The 26,794-nt window shown below is 45.2% G+C and overlaps 1 protein-coding gene across 2 annotated transcripts; it reads right to left on the bottom strand.

The window, feature by feature from the left end:
- Positions 1-130: 130 nt before the first annotated feature.
- On the bottom strand, positions 131-21,435 carry LOC119396735 (serine/threonine-protein kinase Pak). Of its 2 annotated transcripts, none has more exons than XM_037664042.2 (9): positions 21,417-21,435; positions 20,321-20,614; positions 19,785-19,936; positions 19,158-19,334; positions 16,871-16,934; positions 15,074-15,400; positions 13,436-13,601; positions 12,351-12,527; positions 131-2,076 (listed from the first exon to the last, which is right to left on the bottom strand). In XM_037664042.2, the coding sequence occupies exons 2-9, from the start codon at positions 20,500-20,502 to the stop codon at positions 1,951-1,953; spliced, it is 1,371 nt and encodes a 456-aa protein (XP_037519970.1). In that variant the 5' UTR covers positions 20,503-20,614; positions 21,417-21,435; the 3' UTR covers positions 131-1,950. The 2 variants fall into 2 exon arrangements, with proteins under 2 accessions (XP_037519970.1, XP_037519969.1); XM_037664041.2 differs by lacking the exon at positions 21,417-21,435 and adding an exon at positions 20,837-20,978.
- Between the last annotated feature and the right edge of the window lie 5,359 nt (positions 21,436-26,794).

The raw sequence follows: 26,794 nt of genomic DNA, 5'->3' as shown, positions 1-26,794 counted from the left end.
GATGCCACAGGAGGGAAGCCTGCTACTCCCACTTGTATCCCCAGCTTATTCAATTTAAGTGTTCTTCCTTTTCTGGTTTCTCTACTTCGCAATAAATGATCAGTGTTGGTTTAAAAGGAAGACACGCTGAGACTAAGATAAAAGAAAAAAATTTATTATTTTTTTTACAAGGTATCAAAAATACACAATTGGAAGATGGAAAAAAATATTTCTCTCATCAATATATACTTATACATAATTGCATAGAAAAAGCAAGAGATGATAACGTAAGTGCTCACTGCACGCCAGCGAGTTTGACTAGAGTGTGACCTTTTTCTTCCAAGATGGCCTCCAAGAAACAACAACTGAAAGTCGACAGACAGAAATTCACACATGAAAAGAAGAAAGAGTTCCACTGCTGTGCAATACGTCAACATCGAGGCAGTAAGAATTCACGACAAATTATCTTTCAAATTATCAAACGTAAGCTAAAACACCGTACTGAATACTCGCAGCAAGTCTACCAATGAGCCAACAGGAATTAAAACTGGCAGAATCATCAAATGCCAGAGGCTTGTCAGACATTGGTTATGGCAAGACACGGTATGACAACCAAGCTGATGGAGTGCTCCCTAACATGCACAGACACGATAAGCTGTGCACTAGCTTGTTGTACTCGCAACGCATACTCTTTCATCCTTGTTCAAATGTGCACAAACTGAGGTAAACACACGAGAGTTCATTCATCAAGGCTCAAACGTTATTGCTACTATCTTCCAGGAATGACAGTGCTCACACAGTGCAATTGGTAGAACGAGTAAATTAAATAGCGTGCAACAAATGCTTCAATGTGTCTGGCCGACACATTTGTGAGCCAGAGAAACAACGGTCAATTGTTGCGTGTTCCAAAAGGGATTACGTGATAAATGTTAATAACAGCACGCAGCTGATACGCAGCTGCTTGAATGATCACAGCAACCCCGTAAAGCTTGGCAGCAGTGACGGTAGCATGATGAAGTGTTAAGATAAAACTTGCACGGTGAGGTTAGCATAGATTCATCTTACTCTCGAGTACTGCTACTGAAGAGGAGTGACAGCTAGACAAAGAGTCACACACGATTGGTCATTAGGCACACGGAGAATCTGAACACAAACCATAGCAGACTCCGCTACAGTAGGAAGGAACACACTCGATGGCAGCGAGCGTTTCCCCGAGCTCAGAATTTTTTTCGTACATATAAAACATGGGCTTTGTGCGAACATCAAGCACCAAGTAGAGAATTCCATTCATTCTTGATTAAAAACAATGCAAGAAATGCAGAAAAGTTTCAAATTTCTCACCAAAACAGGAGGTCTTCAATGCAGCATAAAGCCCTGGTACAAGATGGGCTTTAACATTCTTGTACAGAGGTCGTCACCAAAACCAGGAAACAATTCAAGAATGCATAAACTGCCCCCCATTTCTTCGAGCCTGGCAGTCTCGTAAAACAAAATCTCTGCTCACACTAAGTAGCAGAACCTTGACGAATCTTAATAAAGAAGACAAACAAACGAATTACAATTGTAAAGAAAGAAGTGTTTACATCTTTTAAGTTATCGAGCCTTCTTCAATGAGCAAATGTTCGGCTTGGCAGTGGCTAGCACTGCGGTTACGATTGCGAAATATTAGTTTAATGAAGATCAAAAGAAGGCACGTGAAGAGAAGGAAGCCCTGCACGTTTGAGACGAAAAAACACAGGCCTCACTTGCCAGTCTCACAGGATGCTGAAATCCCGGATGAATATGTAAAAAGGACACCACGCTCTTACAACACATTGCTAAAAGACAGATTGGTGCTTCGCGATTCTAAAAAAATGGTCTGGAAATATGGCACCCGTGGAACCGTGGTTGCCATGTCAACCAGTCTGGCGGTGCTGGCGGTTTTCATTCCATTGATTGGTGGTCTCGTGGAAAAAGATATCGCGCTTAGAATCAAGCCTTGTTGAGCACTTTCTTGGCGGCCCTTATCAAAGGCACAATGGTTGATAGTGAGGCTGCCTTCTGCAAGAACGGGTGTTCCAGCAATTCCTGCGCTGTGGCACGCTTCTCAACATCCACCTTCAAACAAAGACAGAGAGAAAAAGAAGTTAGAGAACCAGAGTTTGCGTAGCCAAAATGATTCTCGGCGACTGAACAGTCTAGGATGAAATAAAAAAAGCTATCCCACTTGAAGGCCATCTGCAAGCAAGGTTTCCCCACAGAATTAGCGGTATTAGTGATGTACATAATAACCTAGTGCATATTACAAAAGAAATTTCAAAGTGAGACAATGTATTTGCATGGACAGGGCAACACAAGAAAGAAAAAAAATGCCAGGCCTGCATGGAAAGTGCAGCACAGTCACAGCGAAAGCTCGAAGAGTGGCATTTCTAGAGCCCGTTGTGAACTCTCTTGGGGCTACTAATACAATTACACTAGCAAGGTACCAACTACGCCATAAATTACAATTTTTGTGAAGGTGGCAAGCACCTACTACGCCATTATTTGTCATTCTGCAGAGAAGCGAGGTACCAGCTACACATCTGTAAAGCATTATGTGTACTTTGTTCTGACGACGAACAATTATGGCTGAGCCCTTTGTAATGGGTTGGAAGATTTAAACGACCCACTAGTTACATAATTCGCATTGTGTGATGCCTGGTAGCCATTTCACTCTCCCACCAAGCTACATAACATACGTTAATGTGAGAAAAAGAGAGAGAGAGAGAGAGAGAGAGAGGAAAATAACTTTATTGAGACCCTGAGGAACTGGATCATGGGCTCATGGGCTTCCTTGGCAACCAATACAAGTGCACTTGCAAAGAACCCACTACGCTATACAGTCGCAGACCGTTTATTCGGACTCGGCGGGAACCACCGAAAAGTCCGAATAATCGGGAGTCCGAAAAAAAGGATTTACCAGAAAAAAGCACCTGTATTGTCCCAGCGGCCGGAAAAAAACTTGTCAATGCGCGTCTGTACACATGCACGCTTACGCGCGACCTAGTCGGCCTGTATTTCAGCCAATGTTTGACCACTCCTGTGGGTCGGCAATACCACTGCAACGGCCTACACTAAATCCGCATTTGATGGCTGTGGTGTGGAAGGCACATCATCACGGCAGTCACTGCCCACGTGCGCTGGTTCGAGTAGCTGACGGATGATCTCATCGCGCAACTCGGCGAAAACTCCCAAGCAACTTCGGATTGAGGTCGGCCGCCTTCTACCTGGCGAATAATCGCTGCATTTTTCGCCATCATCAGGGCCTTGTAGTTGCCGCGTTTTTTTAGTTCCGACAGCGCACATAATACGGGCGGCGTCGGAGCAATTTCAGCAGATGAAGCCTCGCACACCAAGCAACAAACAAGAGAGTGAGACACAAAGCTCGGGACGCAGATCAGGCCTAGCCACAGAAACATCTGACAGCACAAACCCTCAAACGGCAAAAGGGAACGACGTTGGGCTAGTTGACGTTGCAGCGCTTGTGTTGGCGTACTTTATTTGTACGAGTTAGGATCTACGTCGTAGTCATACGCGCCATCATTCACCTCAAACGCCGCACCGAGGTGATTCCGATCTCGGCTTGGCTTGGCCTGCTGTTGGGCCGCAATAGCCGTTCAACGGATACTTGACTGGCTAAAGCCGAAAGGCAACCGTTACGTGTAGCTAACAAACAGAGCCTTCAAGATTGGCAATTTTTGCGTAGATTTTGACACTGGCACGATTTCCAGCTATCGCCAGTGCAGCATTTCAGTGCTGGCAACCTAGCAAAAATATTGTAAACATTGCTGACAGCTTGTGGCTGTCAGCAATGTTTGTGGCGTTCAACGTCGCACTCGATCAGCCAGCCGGAGTCCGAAAAATCGAACGGCGCACTGTGGGGCGTCCGAATTTTCGGTCGCGAGTTTACATTACTTCAATGGGTTGAGTGGCGGTGCCACGAAGGTGTCCGAATAAACGAGCATGTCCGAATAAACGGTCGGCGACTGTAAATCATAATTTTTGTGAAGTAGGAAAGCAGCCACTATGCTAATTTTTGTCATTCTGCGGAGAACCATGGTACTTGCTAAACACCTCTAAGGCATTATGTGCACTTTGCAGATGCTGCGCCTGATGATGATGAAAAATTATGGCAGAGCCCTTTGTAATGGGTTGGAAGCATTCAACAAACCACTCATTGCACAATTCACATTGTGTGATGCCTGGTTACAGCATCCGTGTTGTGTGATGCCTAGTTGTTATTTTACTCTTCTACCACGCTATATTACACATGTTAATGCAATTCCTTCCCGACATGAAGCCTATATAGGGTCTTTTTGCAAAGAAGTTTCAAGCACTGGGCTGGCTCTGTGGTAGAATACTGGGCTCCCACACAGAGGGCCGAGGTTCGAACCCCGTTCCGTGCTGGATATTTTCCCTTATTTCGCGCGACAGCGGTTACGGACACCGGCGGCGGCGGAACACTATGGCGCCAAAAACAGCTGTTGAAATGATCTCATAACAGGTTTTACTGTAAAAGAATATTGCAGAGAGCATTCGTAGATTATAAATGCAGTGAGGGTTGGCAGTCATAATTCTTCCAAGAAGTGATATGAAAGATGACACAAAGGCATGGAAAGAAATGCCTTTGCTTCATCTTAGTGACATAGAACATGAGTGTTGCTGGAGAGGCCCGTGTGGCTCCAGTTTGTTCAGACAGGCCAGCCACGCTAGTGCCTGCAGCAACAGGTTGACACAGCTGCTGAGGTAAGACACACTAAACATTTAAACCTCAATATTGACATAACATCGACATATCTAATTATCAAATGTAATGAAAGTATATTTATGTCAGATGAAACCTTGTCGTTAAGAAGCCAAAATACTGACAGAGAGCCATGTTCTCTGTCATTTTTACAGGTGATGCTGCAGCTGATGGCCTCATCTCAAGTATGGTTATGCTGGGCAGAAGAGGAAATAGCATGCAAGACATTCCCTGTGTGGGGCCAGCACAAGGGCCGATCGATGGATGGGTGATGTAGGCCAGCCTGCCAATCTCCCTCCTCCCAATCTGTGCCTAAGCGTAACTCCTAGACAAAGAACCAGCAAAAATTTATTACAGCAACCATTGCCGATATTAATAAGAATAACTACTACAGCAATGATAATAGTTTGTAGAGTCTCGAGAGAGACACTCTCGGAACAAACGGATGCAGTACACACCGTCGTGCAACAAACATGTGAACATTTATCAACATTTTACATAATGGTGAGCTTGCCAGCCGAGTCTAATAAATAAGTGAAGTATCATGGCACATAACCCAATGCCAATAAAACACACAGAAACATACAACACACACAAACAACATAACACATATATAATGTACTGTGAATGCGGCGCTGCCGACGTTTGACTCGCCACGGGAGAACGCGGGAATGAGCTACGGTATCGCGCCCACGGACCACGTGCAGGTGTCACGAGGTGGAAACGACTTTACAGGTGGTGATAGCACCCCCACAAGTTTCACTTGTTAATCAATCATGAAGCACAATTACACATGTCCAACCAGCCAAATCCACATTGGTTTTTTTCTGGCAGAGTATGGTGGGCCAGCAACAAAATGCCTCCATTCAAATTGGGCACATTCCTTAAGGGTGCAAGTGACATTCAGTCTAAGGCTAGCTAATGGTACATTACATTAAAGAGGAGTTGGGCGAAAAATAAATGAAATTTAAACTAGAAAAAAATATATCTACAGTAGAACTTCGATTATACGTCCCCCGGTCCTGCGACGACCCGCGTTTTACGACGAATTGGCTTGGTCCCGGCAAAACCCCCAGAGAAATAATGTATTAAAAACCTCAATTGTACGACGCAATTTTACGCCGGCCCCGCCTCGTACGACGCTTCGCTGGACTGTCCGAGAAAAAAAAAAGACCTACGATGACGCGGGCTGGCACGCAAACACACTGCGGCCGGGCGAAAAAAGTTGGGAAACCGAGGAACCGAGTTCGTATCCGCGCTGCCACCACGGGGCCTCTTCAATTTTTCGACACGCGGTCGGCCATAGCTAGCCAGAGCCAACGTTGGCCGGAGCCAGCCGGAGCGCATTCGTTTTGTCGCATTGCACTGCGCACTTCCGTTGTTGCCTTTTTTTTTCTCTCTCTTCTTTTGGGTGGTTTTGTAGTGACCGTTGTGAGCAGATAACATGGCAGATAATTTCGAGCTCGCTTTCTAGTATGCGATAACTTTCACTAGATTTCGTGTCGTTATACCGGACGTGTTGAACGGCGATTGTTGAGCCAATGTTTGCGACAGCCGCGGGAACCGGAACTCGCCGCTGTCTAGCTACCAGAGGGCTGGGGCGTTTTAGCCGCTCGCGATTGGTCGAAGCTTGCAAATCGAATAGGCCTACTGCCGTGCTGCCATTCAGCCATTCCTTCACGTGTTTGCCTCATCGGTTGGTTGTGCTGTGCCGCAGCTGCTGTGTCCACGTGCAAAATTTTCTGTGTTCGGACATTGGTGTGCGAGGAAGCTTTCGAATTCTTGGTTGCGAGTGCTGCGTCTCGCAATGTCGCGGAACCGAAAACCGCTGACGCTCGGAGAAAAGCTTCGCATAATCGAGGAGGCAGAGAAGCGGAACGGAGCAACAAAGGCCAGCATTGCCCGCGACCTGAACATTCCCGAGTCGTCGCTGAAAACGATCCTCGCGAAGAAAGACAGCATCCTACTAAATGCGGCAAAGTTCGGCCTGAACAGGAAGGCCGCGAAAGATGGCAAATATGCTGCCATGGAGAAGGCCCTCGTTGAGTGGTTGCGTCAGACCCGCAGTTCAGGAATCGCCGTGGATGGCGCAATTTTGAAGGAGAAGGCTGAGACAGTTGCATTGCGCTGCGGCATTGACGACTTTAAAGCCTCCAATGGCTGGTTGGATCGCTTTAAAAAACGCAGTGGAGTTGTGTACAGCCGCTGCTGTGGAGAGAGCGCGTCAGTCAGCTCCGACACTGTAGAAAAGTGGACTGCATTGCTGCCGGAATTGATACGGGAATACAAGCCGTCTGACGTGTTCAACGCGGACGAAACTGGATTATTTTGTAATATGCAGCCAGAACAGACATTGGCATTCAAAGGAGAGAGCTGTCACGGGGGTAAGCGAAGCAAAGAGCGTCTTACCGTATTGCTTTGCGCTAATGAAGACGGCTCTGAAAAGCTTCCTGCCCTCGTGATCGGCAAGTTTGAGAAGCCGCGATGCTTCAAGAATTTGAAAAGGCTGCCGTGCCAGTACACGTTCAACCGGAAAGCCTGGATGACGGCTGCTATGTTTTCTACATATCTGCAGCAGCTGGACTCCAAACTGGGGACTAAGAACAGAAAGATTCTTCTGCTTGACAATGCGCCATGCCATCCATCAGATATGTCGCATTTGAGAAATGTGAAAGTTGTATTTCTGCCCCCCAATTGCACTAGCCAGCTGCAGCCACTTGACGCTGGCGTCATCAAGTGCATGAAACAGAAATATCGGAAGTTTCTGGTGCAGCGTCGGCTGGCGGGCATGGAACGCAAGCAGTTGGATAAGAAGCTTTCTGTGCTTGATGCAATACACTACATTGCTAGTGCATGGGACGCAGTCACGCCAGAAACTATCGCCAACTCCTTCAGGCACTGCGGCTTTAATAGAAGTGGTGCTTGTTCTACCAGTGAAGCTGCACTGCCTGTTGACGATGAACCAGAGTTCGGCAGCCTGGAGCTGCCTGGATCTTTCGCGGACTATGTTGGTGCCGACGACGACGTTGCAGTGTGCAGTGAAGTGTCGCTGGATGACATTATCGAAACTGTGCGTCCCGACACTGCGAGAACTTCCGACGAGGAAGAGATGGACGACGCTGCAGAGGCTAGCATGTCCGTTCCGACTTACGCGGACGTGTTGTGCTACGTCGACCACATTCGGCGGTTTGCTTGCGCACGCGATGAGATCGGCGACTTGCTGCCAGATGTTGCAGCTATCGAAAGAAAGCTGATGCGTCGTGGCTGGGCAAACTCTCAGAAGAAAATCACAGATTTTTTTAAAAGGTGAGAAATAAAGGTTCGTTCACACCTCCGATAAAATGCGTGGTTGTCATTTTTTCAATTAATTTAATCTACGTTCCTCGGAGCAGCGTAGGTTTGTGCCGCGGACTTTCTTAGGCATTATGTGCCCGCTGCTGTGGGGCAAAAATGACCGTCACTGCCTATATTCTCGGTTTTTCGATTATACGACGCCCGGATTATACGACGATCTTGCGCGGTCCCCTGAAAGTCGTATAATCGAAGTTCCACTGTATGCCCTGCCTGCACCATTTAATTATCGCAGGCAGCTAATAGTACAGGAAACACAAACCGATTTTCTTATTTTTCATATCTTTTATTTCAAACGCAAGTTATGCAAGCACTGTTACCAACAAGTAACTCTGCCCACCTACAGTAGAACCCCGCTGTTACGTTCCTCACTGCTGCGTTTTCCCGGCTGTTACGTCGTTTTCCGCCGGTCCCGGCATAGCTCCCATAGGATACAATGTATTGGGAACCCCGCTGTTACGTCGTAACTGTCGGACCGTTCCCGTATGATACGTCGCGAAGTGCGCTCGGAGCCCACCGAGTGAATACCAAAGAGAGCGGCCATGGTGCATTTTCACGCAGCTTGGCCTCGTTTGACCGCAATATTAGCCGCATGAGAGGCGCAAGCAACAGAAGCTTTCAATTGATGCAAACAAAAGCATGGCCTTCGAGATTCAAATTGCAAAGATGGCGTCTATGACGTAAGTGCTCGCGAAAGCAAGGCCTTCGAGATTGGCATTTACTATTGACAAAAGCATAGCCTTTGAGATTTGTACTGCACACACATGGCGTGTATGACGTAATTGCTTGCGAAAGCAAGGCCTTCGAGATTGGCATTCACTTCTGCCATCGCGTTGGCGTAGACTCATCATCATCGTTATTTGTCGGAGAACGGGAGGAGTTCGAGCTGGTTGGAGCTCGCATGGCCGTGCGTGCAGTTCGCGGTCGGACTCGCCGCGCCGGTCGCGATTGCGTGTGCTTAGTTCTTTCATGCCTGCAGCTGTTGGGTGTTAAGGGGAGACGCGGGTCTTGGAACGGTCAAAAATGGTCAAAAAATCGATTTTTCGCAAAGCTTATTTTCGAGGCGTTTGTACTTCTGAGCACCTACTCTCAAATTGCTAACGCTAAATTCGGTCGGGAAACGCGATAAAATCGGCTTTCAAAGCACCCCGGCAGCACTAAAATGTCCCCAAAAGGACGAAATTTGTTCGAACTTCCCGCGCGCGCCATGAGCGTTGCAGCGGGCCGAGCGCCGCCATCTTGGGCTAGATTTGAAGCTGTTTTCTTTGTGCACATTTTGCGCCATCTCAAAATGGCGTCGCTCAAGCAGAACGGCCGCCGTCGCGGGTTTTCTGAAGGTCGTTTCCAGGCCACTGATTGGCTCTCACGCGGCGCGCTTTTCAAGCGCGCCTTTCCGAGTCTCCCATTGGCTGGCGCGACCGACACGTCATTTTTTTTTTCTTTGTGTTTGGTTCTCCGCCGTGGCTGTCCGTTTGTGTGCGCCTGCTTTTGCGATCGTGCGTGTTTCTCGACGGACCGTGTCTCTACTTTGTGCCGGTAGTTTTTCCACGCGATCGAGATGCCTGGAGACTCTCGTCTGAAACCATCGACGCAACGAGCTTTTGGAAGCCGTAAAAAACGGGCTTGGAACAAGAAGGCGCCGGCTACAAGTGCACCGTCGGCAGCGGAGTTGGAGTCGCGGCCGGACCCTTTGGACCTGCCGGGAACTTCAACTGACGACACCGTGGGACCAAGTTCGACTAGCGAAACACTTCGGGTTGATGCCGCGTACTACTCAACGGCGGAGCAGGCGCAGCGAGTTGAGAGATCGGCGCAAACGAAGACCGTTCTGTCTGGAAAGTCGGCTACCCAGCGCAAGTTCGACCTTCTTGGAGTAAGCGCGGAGTGCCAGACCGGTGACGCCGGGACCGATTTTTTGCTCGTCGATATGAAAGTTTTGAATAACTTTTTTGCACAAGCGAAGTGCGACAAATGCGACGCAAAAAGTCTCAGCGTGAGGAAGGCAACGGACAAGGAGTACGGCCTTGCGGTAAAGCTTATTTTTTCTTGCAGCAGTTGTGATTTCGAGAAGAAGCAATTTTCTTCTCCGAGAGTGAGCGGAACTGCCACCATCACTCCCTTCGAAGTCAACATGAGGGCCATGAAGGGGATACAGATGATAGGCAAAGGTGTTACTGCCCTTTCGGACTTTTGTGCGTGTATGAACCTTTCGCACCGAGGCTTGCACCACAAGACGTTTCAGGGACACCTAAAAAGTTTAGTGAAAGCCTGCGAAAACACAGCGACTGAAAGTGAAGCTGCTAGTGTGGCAGTAATAAAAGAGCTGTATACAGACTTCCTGAACCCCATAGGGAACATCGATGTTGTGTTCGACGGCTCATGGATGACGCGAGGTCGGAGCTCACACATAGGTGTGGGCTGCATCATTGAGCTCTACACTGGCCTTGTAATTGACCATGTTGTTTACTCAAACTTTTGTCTCGGCTGTGCCCTGGGACCACAGCCTAGAAAAAGACTCTCTGCGTTTACGCAAGGCAAATGCAACTCATCTGAAGAGCACCAACACAAAAAAGACTTGCAAGGAGACACAAAACGGGTGCAACTGAAGATTACAGTCCTGGACTACTTTGAAGGTATTCTCTCAAGCATAGCAACCTATTACCCAGGGTAACATGCTGCCTAACATCTAGAAGGTTCTTCCTAAAGACTGAAAAGACATGAGCAGCCAGTCGCTTGAGCCTCATACCCCATGGCTTTTCCAGAACCCCCCAGCCGCTTGTCATGGTGGGGTTTTGATCATGCTTTGCACATTGGAAAATTTTTTTAGATATGATTCCTTGGGTGGAACAAGACACTTTCTGTTTTGTTTTGAAGGGAAACAGATGGGGAACATGTGAATAAAATTTATGGTTAAAGGTTCCTTTTAGAAATTTATACAGTGCGTGTCAATCTTCAAACGCGATTTTCTCAGCTTCACATTTTTTGCCAACTTGACCAGCCTTACGGATCTTTTCATTATGTTTTTGTAAGGTAATTTTGATAAATTTTATACCGTTGAATTCGTAAGAAATAGGACTGTGGAGCTATGCTATTTTTTTGTGGCTAAGATGAACATATGAAATTTTGTGAACAATAATGTGAGCTAATTGCATTTCAAGATTACACAATGTCAATACAATTGAAAGTTCTTATATGATGATATATCTCAGTGACAATATAAATAGCATAGCTCCACATGGCAGGTCTTTGGCTACAGCTGCATCTTAAACAGAACCTAAAAATACTGAGGGAAAGTGTCTTAATGACCCGTAAGAAATTACCTAATTAGATTTCACTTATGCTCTCACAATTTGATAACTAATTGAAGTACATGAAAACTAATTATATTTTTGAAAACAGGAGGAAGAAATACATATACACACCCAATTTCATTACAATATCTCCAATAATAAAACTTTTCGTTTCGAGACCAGTGTCTCCCCTTAAAAAAATCACATACGTTGATTACATTTCTGTGGATGAGGCCGTCCTAAGCTCCGCGTTTCTATCCATCGACTAGATCGCGGCTGAGCGCGCCAATTTTCGTGCTGCTCGTAAGAATTGAAATAAAATTCTGTACCACTAAATATTTTGCCGTTTTTCCTGTTTTTCGGCTCTTACGTTTCCCGTCTCTTACGTTTATTTCCTACGGTCCCTTCAAAAACGTATCAGCGGGGTTCTACTGTATTTGGTAGCTTAGCGGTTCCTAAGGTGCTCTGCTGCTAAGATTGTGACGCGAGTTCAATTCCCGACCGCAGTGGCCGCATCTCAATGAGAGCAGAATCCAAAAACACCCATGCACTTAAATTTTGGCACCGTGTTAGAAAAACTCCAAATGGTCAATATTCACCTGGAGTCCCCCACAAGGATATGCCTCCACAACATTGTGGTTTTGGCATGTAAAACTCCAGAACTTAAGTAAATGTATCCACATTTTTTTTTAATGCAATACGAAAATAAGATGTACTGTATTTAGTCGAATGTAACGCAAGTTTTTTGCCAATATTTTTGCTACCTAAAGTCGACCCTCGCGTTACAATCGAATATCGAAATACATACGAAACACCTATTTTTTCTTCCTGAACGCAGTGAAATGTCACCTCTTTCATTACAATCGTGTTCGCGTTACAATCGAGTAAACACGGTATATGAAGGATAACCATGACACAGGCACATAGGAGCTGAAGGACTTTGGCCGGAGAGGGCACACTGCACTTACCTCAAGGCACCGGTCGAGGAAATCCAGAAGCTGTGGAGATCGCCGTTCCCGATCTTTTATGTGTGGCTTGCCGTGGGTCGCAATGAGGTAGAGGGCTCGCAGGGGAGTCTCGTTCAGGTAGGGAGGCTCACCATCCATCATTTCTATCAGCATGATTCCCAGTGACCAGACGTCTACCTGCAAGAGGAAGCAGAGCGTACAAGAACCCTCAAAATGAAGTACAAACAAAGAGAGTGGAAAGTGTTTATTTAAATGCAGAGAGGTCTGCCACATGCTACTCTGCAAGAGAGGGGGAGGGGGACAAACACCCTTGAAGGAGGAGAGCAAAAAAAAAAAAAAAAGGCGAGAAAGTAAAAAGAGGACACAACATGACAGTACCTTGACCTTCACTCTAGAAAGACAGGGTGTGCAAACACAAACACAAGAAAGTCACGACACCACAAACGCCCGTTTGGCATTTGTGGCGTCGTGACTTCTTTCTTGTGTCCGTGTTTGTACGCCCCGTCTTTTTAGAATGAATATTTACCAACTAGCTCCGCTCTCTGTTATTCTAACCTTGATTTTGCTTTGGAGTGCTATTTCTTTTTAATGAATTATAAATCATTTTATGAATAAGAGATTAATACAAATACAAAGTGAATATAGTACAGAACGAGGCCCAAACGTAAAAACTGTCAGGGGGACCCGACCGTTAAAAAACATTTTTTTTTCTTTTTGATGTGCAATTCTGGTAGAGTTGACCTACTTTTGAGTCAACTTACAATCGCATAAATATGGCACGCTGGCTGGAAAACATAACCCTCCGAGTTTTTTCAATCAAATTTTCGAAGCACTTGTAGCAGGCAAGCACTTCACCACCAGCGTCTGTACACAAGTTACTAGAGCAACAGCCAATTAGAGGTCTGCATACATAGCAAATTCTGTCAAGCCAGCCTTTATTATTTTCGAACATGCTTGTTTGTTTGCAACGCCCAAATCCGACGTGGGGCCCTTTGAAAGCAGTGCATCTGCCTGCACATCACAGCACTACTATGTGGCCACAGCACAGCTTCGTAGCCACGACTAAGCTGGCGATGAATGCTTACCTTTGGTCCGTACTGCTTTCGGGTGACCACTTCCGGTGCCATCCAGTAAGGTGTGCCCACCATGGTGTGCCGCTTCTCGTCTGGACGGATTTGGGCACAAAAACCGAAGTCGGTCACCTTCACCGCACCATCCATTCCAAGCAGCACGTTGTCAGACTTAATGTCCCTGAAAGAGAGCACAGACGGGCCTTTCTTGTAGATCATAGATGAGCTTTGATCACAACAGCTATGCCAATAAGTCTTCTTCTTCTTCTATGATTGGTGAACAGTAAGTGTGCTTCTTTATTAACTTCAGTTAAAACCAAGAAGTACTGCATGACGAGGAAAGCGGGTCTGCCAATGAAAGAAACCCAGAGCAAGTTCAAAGCCCAATTGATCGTACCAGCAAAAGTGTTCAGACACAACCAGAACAGCTCAAGTAACCATATCAGCTTCCCCAAAGCTGCAGCTTGACATTACAGCATCTTAATGAACTTGTTTATGAAACACACGCCATTTAATATCTTGGGCAATTATTTGCAACTGCGCACTGCCAAAATTGTGCTTGTGTACCACAGGACACATCCCTCATGGAAAAAACCAAAAAAAAAAAAACCAAAGAAGAGGATTCTTGAGGCAAGACTGCTAAGGCTTTTCATACCAGGGCCAGGTGTGGGCATTGTGTTGACCACATTTCAATTAGTAATACACTCAAACCTCACTATAACAGTCACATCTGCCTTGAAAATAACTTTGTTATATGCAAAAATTCGTTATAAGCGCTTATTTGTAACACTGAATCTATGACAAGACTATTCTTCAGTTATTTTGTTATAATCGATAATTTGTTATATCAGTGCTCGTTATATCAAGGTTTTAGTGTAGTATTCTAAAACAAATGGCACACATATGTTTGTTCTACAAGCTGTTGAAGCATCCCCCCTCAAAATAACATCCTGGCTATGTCCCAGCCCTTCACGTCTTACAAGTTCTACCACAGATTTTTTGTTTTGTTTCTGGTGATCATTTGCCCCAGATGGCACTTCTGTCTAGCCATTTTCACTTAACTCAATTCGAAGTCAGCACTTCCCTCTTTTATTTCTTCGAGTTCATACAGCATGCTGTTCACAGCAAACAAGTTGTGCCAGCTTGTCAAGCTATTAACTTTAGCAAAACTGCTAGCCGGCCTAGTTGGAGCGAATTCATTGTAGTACTTGCGCGAAAACAAACGGGGACGAAGAAAGGAGACACACCGTGTGTCTCCTTTCTTCGTCCCCGTTTGTTTTCGCGCAAGTACTACAATGAATACTATTAACTTTGTTTCCTGAACAGTAATACGAATTAACATTCCTATTACTATTCATTCCTAACCTGACACATCCACAGGAGCTGCTTTGTGCTCCGGCTAGTCCAGAGTGAAGCAAAAGGCAGAAATAAATAATGACAGGAAATGTGAAGTCTTGGCCTGATGACAGCACTTAAAAACAAGGACACGTTAATTGATAGTGCTTGACTGAATCCTGGAGCATTAGCAGAAATAAGGCCACATTTTAAATCGTCGGAGGCCCGTACTGAGTCTTCATTGTTGTTTACAACATGCCTACAGAGCAGAATGGCTGTCATTCCTGCTCACTATAACAAGCCACCTCACTGTCTCACCTGTGGATGATGCCCTGAGAATGTAAGAACGCGATGGCCCGTGTCGCCTCAAGGCATACGGCAGCCATCTGTTCTTCCCGCATCACAGTTTCCGACACAACGTCCGTCAAAGCACCACCTTCGAGGTACTCCATGATCACCCACAGGTCCCCGTCGACCAGATAGGCATCCAGAAAGTTGACCAGGTTGGGGTGCTTGTTCTGCCGCATCACCTCAATCTCGGTCAGGATCAACTCCTTCTTGGGCTGCTGGGCCAGCTCCATGGTCTTCACGGCCACCTTGCGCTGCGTCCGACGGTCTGTTGCTGTGTACACTGTACCCGACGCCCTGGGGCAGGAATGGATGGAATGGCAATTGTCAGCATTTTCACGCAGGAACTCTACACAGATTAATAATAGTAAATGTCGAGGTTTTACATCCCAAAACCACAATTTGATTATGAGATCCCATGGTGGAGGGCTCAAAAAAATTTCGACCACCTGGGGTTCTTTAACGTGTACCTAAACCTAAACGAAGGGCCTCTAGCATTTCGCCTCCATTGAAATGTGGTCGCCACAACTTGGTTTCAATTCTGCGACCTTCGGGTCAGCAGACAAGCACCATAACCACAAAACCATCGCAGCGGGTAACTCTACACAGAGTTGAATGTACAGTACGAGTAACAATCAAAGGATTACCTAACTTTCTTCCGCTGCTTACAACTGACATATACAATAAAGGCCTGCAGATTACATTCTGGGCATGTACGTCAGCCTGGTGCATAGAATAAGCACCATTTTCTTGACATAGTTTAACAAGCATCGCGGTTATAATGCATTTATAGCCAATCAAGCATTTCTTTTAAATGTGTGCCGGTACATTTCAATGGCCCACTGCAAGCATGTGAGGTAGGACAGGAAGTGAAAAGATCCATGTTAGCATGAACACAAAGAACAGCTTTGTTAATATCTCGATCTCTGACACAAGCATGTCTGTGTTCCCATTAGGCTTGTTTACATTGATTGATCGACCATCTGAAACACATGCAAGTAGCAGTGATAATCACCACTCGCTAAAGAATGCAAAAGAAAATTTGTAACTGTCTATAAATGTAAATGAACTTTGTGCTGGCCCCAGAGCCCAATCCCAGGTTATGACTAGGTTAATCAAACAAGGCACAGCTCTCTTGGCAGACCAGTCAAAGGGATCACAATCAACACAGGTACTGCTTAACAGTGGCTGGACAAGAGGTGTCGACTGAGCCGTTTTGACAGCAAGGCATGTCTATCTGATTAAGGTAAGCCACAGCGTTGAGAAGATTTCGCCAGAGACATCCTGTTTGGCTACTATTAATCATTTCCAGTCTTCATCTACTTGTAAAGATCTGTTTTGTTTAGACAGGTACTGCTGCCCATATAAATACTTGCCATGGTGTACCCTACCCCTATAGGATTTTTTTTATCATCATAAAATTTATACCAGTAAGTTCGGGTACGAGAGTGAAACTTATACAAGATTTACTGTCGTAAAATATGATGCAAACAGCATAAAACGAGTCCGAAAAGGCAATGTTCATAGAAATTTTGAGAGAGCTGGCAAGTGAATAGAGAAATCAAATGAGTTGCTCACACATGTTGATTGTGCCGATAGCAGCTATTCATCATTCACAGCAACCATCAGTCACAGTCACAGCAGTATTCATCAGTCACCGCAACTATCAGGTTCACAGTTTATGTGGTTCATCGGGATCACTTCACAGTGACAGTCAACAGTGCGCATTCATAAATATTCCGAACAAAAGGAATGTGTCGCACTCACCCTGAGCCCACTTTATTCATTAGTGAATACCGTTCTCTTGGGTTTTCAGGATTCACTATACTTTCTGAAATCACAAAAGAAGGCACCCTAAGCCATCAGATGCACTCCAACTATTTCAAATGCCGAATAAACGCTTTTCACTAAACCTTTTTTTACAACCTTTCTTCAGATGCCCACTCATATCTTCCAAGCGTAAACTTGTAATTCATTTCCTGTGTGTTTGGCAACATTGAAAAACGATGTGTAGAAAGGATAAAGAAAGCTGTAATTTTCAGCAGGCCCCATCTGCATCTGCAAATGTTAACTCTAGGTCTAACTGCAAAATACCCATGAATGAGAACGATATTAGCCACATATTTACAGTGTACTTGGAAAGCACTTAAAGGAGCTTTTTTTAGATAAATTACCACTGTCACAACCAAAAAATGAGAACACAGTATTCATAAAGTACAACACAGATTTGTATCAAGATCTGAGCAATATACTTCAAATTTTACTACTTTAGCTAGCACTTACGCTTCCGAGGCTTTAGCTTGGCACGTATGATTTTATGAGCAGCACTTCAAATGGTTATAGTGTTGGCATTTATTTACTTAATAAATTTATTTATTTATTGTGCCCTCAAAGATTTACAGCATTGTAGAGGGGAGGGCAAAAAAAAAAATAGAAGGTAACATCATTCCAACTAAGACACTTGCAATACAATCAATACAGGAAGTCAGGAAAATAAAAAAAATACAAGGCATATTTAACAGAAAAGTGCAGTACATACACAAAAACTAAAAGCATACAAAAGAGAAGTTGCTGCATCACGTAAGCATGAAATGAAATCAAAGTGACGTTTTTAATACATTTCGCAATGTGTCAGGGTTATTAATTGTGACGACTGATGAAGACAGGTGATTCCAGTAGCAGTTATGTCTTCAGGAGGAAGGAAACAGAGTATGCTAACATGCTACTTCGAGAAATGTGTACTTTGTAATAGTGATCTAAGTGAGATGATACGAAAGATGCAGGCTGTATTAAAAGCGATATTAAAATGCGATTTTGATAATATATTTTGTGAAAGATACAGAATATAATAATAATATCTGGGGTTTAACGTCCCAAAACCACCATATGATTATGAGAGACGCCGTAGTGGAGGGCTCCGGAAATTTTGACCACCTGGGGTTCTTTAACGTGCACCTAAATCTAAGTACACGGGCCTCAAACATTTTCGCCTCCATCGAAAATGCAGCCGCCGCGGCCGGGATTCGATCCCGCGACCTGCGGGTCAGCAGTCGAGCGCCATAACCACTAGACCACCGTGGCGGGGGTGAAAGATACAGAGGCATGCCAGATTTCTGCACGTGGCAAACGACATAAGGTTAAGGTTGGCTTTTATGGCAGATACACCAGATGTTCGATGATAATTTGATAGGATGTAACGTGCCCAGCGATTTTGAACAGCCTCTAGCTCGTTTATTAATGTTATTTGGCTGGGGTCCCATATGGATGGGGCATATTCTGTATAAGTGATAACTGTTTTTTTTTAATGGTGATGGAGCAAGAGGAAAGTTACGTTTCATGTAGCCTAGCACACGATCAGACTTAGATATTACATAGTCAATGTGATCGGACAAGGACAGAGTGTTAGTAATATGGACACCAAGATACTTACAGGACCTGACGTATTCGAGCGGGATTGCATTCAAGCAGTATGAGTAGTTAGATGAATGTGTGTGGTTACGAGAAACTTTCGTTGCTTAACATTTAGAAGTGTTAAAGTAGTAATGACATGATATTTTCTATTTGTCGCGCTCCCCGTCCTAGAAAGTGTTCCAACAATCTACACATCAGGAGAGACACTACTAAACCTTAGAGTGCCTCAAATAACCTCCCAAGTTACCAGATTCGGGTTCTGTACCAAAGAGAATCAAGGCATCGTAGTACACTGGCTTGTTCCATTCTCGCAAATGCTGAGGCTACGGCATGCGAGTGTAGCAAAAGCAAACAGACACACCACTTTCAAATTCGTTTCAAACAACACGACTGTATCTTCCCTGTTTCTGAGAAGTCAGGAAATTTTCTCGTGTGTCGTGATATTGGGGATGATGCCAAGTCAGGTGTATCCAGACCAACTTTAGTAGCAACTTAGACTATCATATCAGTCTTCAGGCTTGCCAAGTATGATTTGTTTACATGAGAGAAGCATGCTGTAGAGTTCCTGCAACTTCGAGAACACGTGTCGGTACTCGTTTCCGACTCCACTGTCATATGTGGAAAAGCAGAGGGCAACACTTACGGAGCTGCAACATGACCTCTTCTTCAGAAACTCGAGGCGCTTCTTCTCGTTTACTTCGCATTACTGGAGACGCGAGTGGAGCAACTGGGGGTTTGTGGTCCTCGTCTCTGGGCAGTGCTTTTGATGGTACAGGCTCTTCTTCGGGTGGTTCGTCCAAGCCTTCATCATCGCTCATTTCTGCAAAACCACATCACCATAATTTGCTGAGATATCTTGTATTACTTCTAATAATGTGTCGTACTATCCTCTGTCACTATCATTAGTGGCAAAAGTAACATACGAGATACACCTGTTATACAACTACTAACTCTGCCTGTTAATTTTAGCATACTCAACCAGATGAAATGACATCATTAATTGCAAGTACTCCTTCAGTTGAATCCATCAATAATTTGAAGCACAGTAGCTTGTACAGCTGAGATTAATATAATCTACGTTTACTGCATTTTCAAACACAAAACTGAAGGTGTTGTAATCTCTTCTTTTTCATGCAAGCTTGCAATACAATCACTGCAGGATACCATATCTCCATTGGTGTGAATAAACCAGCATATGCAATATATAATTATAAGTGCACAACAGTGGTTTCTGTTCACAATTCAGATAGTGCACCGAGACTATTCTTACCTGGAACAGTGTCTGCGATCTCTTTTGATTCTTGTTCCACAGTTTCCTTTGTACCCAGAAACTTGGCCACACCATTCTTGTTTTTTATGGAATGTTGATAATACTTTAGGGCTTGTAGAACAGCAGTTGGGTGTTTGCTTTGTTCCTTGGCGCTGTTTCGAAATAGAAACCAAAGCATGCTTTGCACTGCAGCACTTCACCTGATCATACGTAGGCATGGCGTACTGTCCTTGTTGTACCAATATAGTTCCACAACTCTTCTTAAAGCCTTTTGATAGCAGTAACAGGAAAATCAAATGCTGCTCAAAGCATGCTACCAGCGGGTGCAGGCGTAACGGAATCTCAGACAAAATTGGTATCGTATCACACTGGCTTATCTTACCAGCGCAAAGACACTAACGTTTCCTGTTAGAGGGACGTAACAGCATCGGGTCAACGAACAATATGATGAGTTGCACTTTAATAACGCAATGTGTAGGTGCGTAAATGGAAGTTTCTCTACACGTCAGACATGCTATAAACACGAAAGTACTTACGAAATGTTGGAATGTTGCAAGAGTTTCAGCCATGGTTCAGGCAGTCCTTCGACGTCTCCCGTTGCTGGGTTGTAGCCGACGTGAACAACGTGAGACACTTGAAACGGCTGTCCAATTTCTTCAATCACTCCAGAGTCGACGCTCCGCTTGTTGTCCTTTTTCTTCAGCCTGAACCAGCTCATGGTGGCTTTCGGAATTCGGCGACGCACACAGCACAGCACAAACGGCCTTCTTCACTTGGTAGATACTGTTGCGAGCGAATCGGTCTAGTTAGAGCAACCTGATAAAGCCAACCTGCAAAGGAAAGGCTCCTTCAATATCTACACGAAACATCTAGAAACCTAGCAGACCGCCAAAGATGACTGTTTGCAGCCTATTGTGTCCAATACAAGGCGACCCAGCCCTAGTTGTCACTTGTTAAACAGGAAGTCGACTATATGTTCGTTTCATTTGCACGACTACGCTGTCTTCCCGTGATAAGTGCTGGCGCGTGCATTAAACGTGAGGTCAACTTACTCAACTCGTGGCCACTTTTACAATCTTTTTTCTAGTCCGCATTTGTTGTGTTACACGCACACACCCAGCGCTGAGCGAAAACTTTTTTAATGTCGACTAAGCCGACGGTTTACTGGCCACGCTGACGTATGCGTCGTTTGCATCGTTGTTTTTGTATCTTTTATTCTGTTGTTTACGAAAGACAGAACGACAGAACACTCACTCGTACGGTGATGTAACCGCTCAGGTATGTCTTCAAAACCGCAGCACTATAGTCTCGATAGATCACCAATAAACGCACAGGTATTTTTCGTCACGTACGCTTGTTCTTTTCGCACGCCCACACGTCATGAAATTCCTTACAATAAATACTTATTTTCGAATACCACAATGAAAGTATACGCAAGGCATGCAAATAAGCTCTAGCCTCACAAGCCAAGTTTGTGATTATAATTTGGCATACCTTCGTGAATGCGACATGAATGTTTTTGCTACTCTAACTACGGCAATGCTGAATACAGCAAGAGAAAAAAAAAAATAGCGGCGATTTCAAAATCAAAAAATCTCCCCTAACTCAACAGCTCCTGATATGCATACTCACGGCATAATGGCTTATCTCCTCCAATAATATATCGACGAAAACCACGCTGTTTTATGTTGCGCTTCTTTGGACACTCATATTGCGAATTGCTCTTTTAGGGCTACGCGCTGCGAGTGGCTGCAAGCGCAGGGTTTCGCTACGTCGAGGCACCAGAAGAGGGCAGCGTGGGCTCGCTAACATTACGTAGGGCCTGAAAATGCGCTCGCCGGTCGCAACAATTAGTTCGACGCGCAAAAAAGCAGTCGGCTGAGGCTTGACAGACTGTTTCCGGCCTGCCAGCACGCTTGACTGCGGACGCACGCACCCGCCCGACAGCTTTGCGCTGTTAGTGAATAACGGAGACGCGGGCACACATGCTCGTTCGAGAGCTTGAACTTGCGCGCACGACTTCCTAAACGCAACAGTTGCGCCAGGTGGGAGCCTTTAATATGTCCGTAGAAGGTCAAGGAGAAATTTCCTCTGATCGGCAGCCAGCTGCAGCTATAGACGCTTACGTGGCAGCGACACTCTTTGCATCCGTTGTAAATTCCGCGAATTTAATAAATAGCGCGCGCTGCATGGAGCTATTAGGCATACGCCTCAAAGAAGAGATTGAACGGTAGAAAGAGTATTAACCGACTTCTTAATATCAATGATAGGCATTGATAGTTCTCCAGCTAGCCCTATATACAATTCTTTTTTCACGATGCAGTTCACGATGCATAATTGAATAACTAACATATTTTCACATTTAAGCATTGCTTTCACGTACATGACATATTTATTTCAGAGTTGGAACGAATTCTGAATGCAACACCAGTTTCGAGATATGCAGCGTCTAACTTCCGGTGAAATACACTGCTGTTATTCTATAAACACGTTTTCAAGGCATTGCACGAAAAAAGTTATTTCAGAACACCAGTGCATTTCATCGTGAATTACGGGAGCGCACATCACTGTCATTGTCAGAATTCGTTACAACATGCACGAATATACGTAAAACATACAAACACACGCACGAACATACGTAAAGGTTGCTTGATTGTCGTAAAAAACCTGCGCGTCCTGACCCTGCTCTTTAAACAATGACGGGACAAGTCCGACTAGGTAAAGATACGGGGCTGACTTGGTGCCCCCCCCCCCCCCCTCTTCGATGATTAGGATGGCCGGCACGATCTATCTCATGTTCAGCTGAAAAGAAAAGAGCCGAGCATGTTCCTTCCATCAGATGTAAAATGTTATCCGACCGGTGCGCTCTTTCCCTCCCTAGCCATTTGTGCCTTCGCGTGGTTTGCAGTTGGACCGTTGGACTGTCATCCGTCCAGAGCTAACAGTTAGAGCCGACGATGTCTGAACAAAACTTTTTTTTATTATTCGCAGCGAACCGAGCACGCAGAAGAAATCGTACGGAGCTTCCAATGGTCCCGTTACGGGTTGACGCCGGGGAGTGAGTTGATTACGTCGTTGATGTTGGTTGGGAATCCGGTGGGAAATCCAGGAGGGAGGGTGGTTGGTATTCCGGGAGGGAACGCTGTAGGCAAGTTGGGCGGAAAGGTAGCTGCGCCGCTGACTGCCGCAACGGCCCCTGCAAAGTCCGGCATCGTCACGCCACCGGGTAGGGTGCCGCCCGGTAGGTAGGTGGTCCACTGGTCCATGCCCGGGAAGATGCCACCGCCGACGCCGCCACCGCCTCCACCTGAACCGCCTTCCTCCTGAGCACAACGTATCAGAACTTTAGCAATTTTGTTAAGAGAGACAGAAGGAGACAGCAAGGGTTGGATGGGCAGGGAGGTAAGTTTTGTTGCAGCGCGGTAAAGGACATGGACACCAGAAAGAAACATACGACGACACACAGCGCTGTGTGTCGTCGCAGGTTTCTCTCTGGTGTCCATGTCCTTTGCCGCGCTACAACGAAGCTTATAGGGGCCCTGCAACACTTTTTAGCACGGTCAGAAAACGCTGCAGATCAGTAGTCGAGGCTCCTAAGAACACACGAGCCAAACATTGTAGCGCAGCACCCGGCCTGGAATATACAATTAATTCTCAAAGTACGCTAGAAATCGTTCGCTCTTCTTTCTACAAATGATGCCATATGCCCAAATTATCACGCCATATCCCCTATACTTCAGGCAATGATTGGCTCATTTGAGCATCGGGAGATGTATAGTGACCGCGACCGCCGCGAGAGGCCGCCACGTGCCCGCTCGCTCGCGATCCCACTGAAAGCAAGCCGCGTGCGTTTGAAGAAGAAAAAAGTGCTCATGACGCGTGCGTGATGTAACTTCTTTCCCCCGTGCCATCCCTCCCTGCTTAGCTTCCAGCGCTTTCGTCGGGACGAGAGAAGAGAGAAAGCAATTACAGCGTGCGACAAATCTCTGCAACTCCGCTCGCAGTCGACCGATTCTAAAAATTTTTGAGGCGGTCGATTCGTGAGGCGATAAACTCCTTTAATAAACTCATTCGATTGTTACTTGGGAAAAGTGTTGCAGGGCCCCTTTAAGAAAAGACCCAATACCAAGAAGCCTACGTATCCACTCTAATTGAGCTTTATCAGACGGGCGCCCGGTCTGGTCTGCTACCCTACAATGGAGGCACGGATTATGGACTACAGAAAGGGAAATGGGGAGCGAGTGATCATCGCACGCACAGATAGCACTCTTAGAAAGAAAAAAAGGGGAGGGGGAGTATGTGTTGCTCTTTTCGGCGAGTCCTGACTTGCCAAGTATATGACACTCTTTAAAGAGACACGTTAACTCTCTTGTGGGTCACACGACTCTCCGAAGAGAGTATAATGATAGCCAAAGAGAGTTGACGTGCCCCTTTAAAGAGAGTCATATACGTGGTTAGTCAGAACTCACAAAAAAGAATCAAAGGACTCTTTTCTTTCTGGATTGAAGGACTTGCAGAAAAAGCATATACAATCGGCCGCGGAGGCCCGTGTTTCTCGTAAAACTATACCGCTGCAATTATTTAAGAACCCTCGCCTAAGAAAATTGGTTAAACTGCATATTCATAAGCATACCATACTCTTAAAACCCGAAAAACTATACGTTTAACCAGCAGCGCAACCTACACAAATCTTTTACACCGGAAAGAAGGTTCAAACTCTTTTTTTTCTTTCTCTGGTGTACACGTTTTACGTTCGTGCTATTAACCTAAATATGCAGCATCGAACCTGCACCCTGCTCAACTTGAAGGCAGCTGAGACACGTAATACTATGAACTAGTGGCGTTGGGAACCCTAAAGGAAGAATGAAGTTGATAGAACGACAGAAACTCGAGGCAACTGGTAAGGATCCATCCTAACCGAAGGTAGGTCATTCCTTTTCTTCCTTTGTGATAAAAGAATGCTTATGTAGAGCGGTTAAGCAGATAAATTAACCATCTCATCAAGTTCCTCGTTCTGTAAACCTGGCCTACATACAGAAATTATGGAAATATCACGCAGTAGGGTGGCATGTTGATGCTGCGTGCTCGATCTTCATGCCAACTCTCGGTATTCGAAACACCTTTCACAGGTGCTCATTGTCATGACGACGGAACGGTCTGTTCGCTAAAGCCTGGCGTGCAGAAATATGCTTGCACCGCTTGTATACACTTGGACATGCATCCTTCTTCACATCCAAGATTAATATTTTTTTTTTACTTTATCAGGTGCGGAAAGCGACGCTGTAGTCTTGTACTCGTCCCAATAAAAGCAAGGCTCTATACGCTACACCACCTGCAATGATAACGACATAAATTTGTGCCATAAATTGTGATGTGCTCTGTAACGGACACGTTTTACGTAAGAGAATAAGATTTACCTACTTCACTGCAGCCGCATTTAGACAACATCAAGGCTGACCACGACATAAAAAAATACACAGAATATAACGTCGGGTTTGTATCGCATGAAAGCTTGCGTTTGCGCTATAGCTTTCAAGACCTTTTATATGCGTTTTAGAGTTTGTTAAGAATCCCGATCACGTACCTTCATAGGGCTTGGAGCAGCGCCTTAAAGAAAATGAGAGGGAAAAACAAAAAAAAGATTATTCGATTGTGGTGCAATGGGCAATGTGATGAAATTATAAGAGTGTCGGGAATTCAGCTCATTCAAACTTCTGTCCCCTAAACGAGAGGCCTTACCGACTGATGAACAGAACAGGATGGCGACCACACCGAGGGCTACTGCAAAACTAGTCATTGTTGGATGTAGCGTGCGCTAAGTCTTTCCTGGCCGCGGCATCGGGCTCGCTTCGCTATTTTATAGGCCGCGTGGCTTCCAGTTCGTACACGATGAAAACATGAGTGCAGATGGTGAGGGTCCCGCATCTCAGGTAAATATTAAATGATGACAGTACGAGACAGCGCGTATGCCCGTGCGGGCAGAGGAAGTGCCTCTTTCGAGCAACGGTGGTTGCACTCTTGAGCTTTGGACAGGTGCTTCGCCAGTAAAAAGAATGTAGGCAGTTAGAGAATACCAAGATATATGTTATTCATGGCAAGCCCCGATGCATGTTCTCACGACAGCAGACGCGCGCTTGCATGACTTCTTGCTTTATATACCTCGTCTGCCAGACAAAATACGGTGTCCGATTGATGTCCGATACATTTGTTGTGTTGTTTCAGCACGAACTGATTGACTTAGAGGGCTTGACATCTCGAAGTCAGCACAGCTGGTGTTATTGGGATATTCGAGACTGTATAATGGCTCTATAAGGCAGCATGACGTTATATATACAAAGTCAAAATATTAATTAGGCTACACTAAACCGCAGGCCCAGACGGAACAAATTCAGTAGGAGCATAAATTTCACATAATGTCAATTATAACTGTACAAGCAGCGCGTGCATGTGTATCTGAGTGTGTGTGGTGGATTATACGGACAGATTAGATTAAATTAAATTAGATTAGATTAGATTAGATTAGACTATATGGAGTTCTTGCGAGGAAGAACCGGGATTTTATTATCAGTGTGTGGCCATCACGACGATGCTACAAAGGAAGCGTCAATCTCTGACAGAATTTTTTAAACTCAACGTCACGGGGACTACCAATTAGTTATAGAGAGCTTCATGGATAAAGTAAGGTTAAAACTGCGCAAGAAAAAAAAAAAAACGAAGACAGGAGGAAGAAATGAACCAGACACCACGTGCGCAGTTTCTTCGGGAGCAGTTGCTTCCTCCTGTCTTCTCACTTTGCGCAGTTTTAACCTTATTCAAACTATAAACAAGCTAGCCCGCAAAAACGCCTTACTAAAGTATATTTCATGGATGAGGAAACTGAAAGCTGTTGTTTCCTAATCCAAAGTTCTGTACTAATCTTGAACAATTTCATAATTACATGCCATAATTTTGATTTTTCCTACACTATAATCTCGATGCCCCTTAACTCCTCGATTTACCTGCACCGGCCT

Source organism: Rhipicephalus sanguineus, chromosome 6, assembly GCF_013339695.2.
Source record: "Rhipicephalus sanguineus isolate Rsan-2018 chromosome 6, BIME_Rsan_1.4, whole genome shotgun sequence".
Lineage (NCBI taxonomy): Eukaryota > Metazoa > Arthropoda > Arachnida > Ixodida > Ixodidae > Rhipicephalus > Rhipicephalus sanguineus.
This window is presented reverse-complemented; position numbering and strand designations above follow the sequence as displayed.

Excerpts from the sequence above, each read along its gene's own strand:
- LOC119396735 (XM_037664042.2), bottom strand. The coding sequence starts at position 20,502 with ATGAGCTGGTTCAGGCTGAAGAAAAAGGACAACAAGCGGAGCGTCGAC. Across the intron at positions 19,937-20,320 it reads TTGCAACATTCCAACATTTC|CGCCAAGGAACAAAGCAAAC; the intron begins GTAAGTACTTTC and ends ATTTCGAAACAG. Across the intron at positions 2,077-12,350 it reads TCCTCGACCGGTGCCTTGAG|GTGGATGTTGAGAAGCGTGC; the intron begins GTAAGTGCAGTG and ends CTTTGTTTGAAG.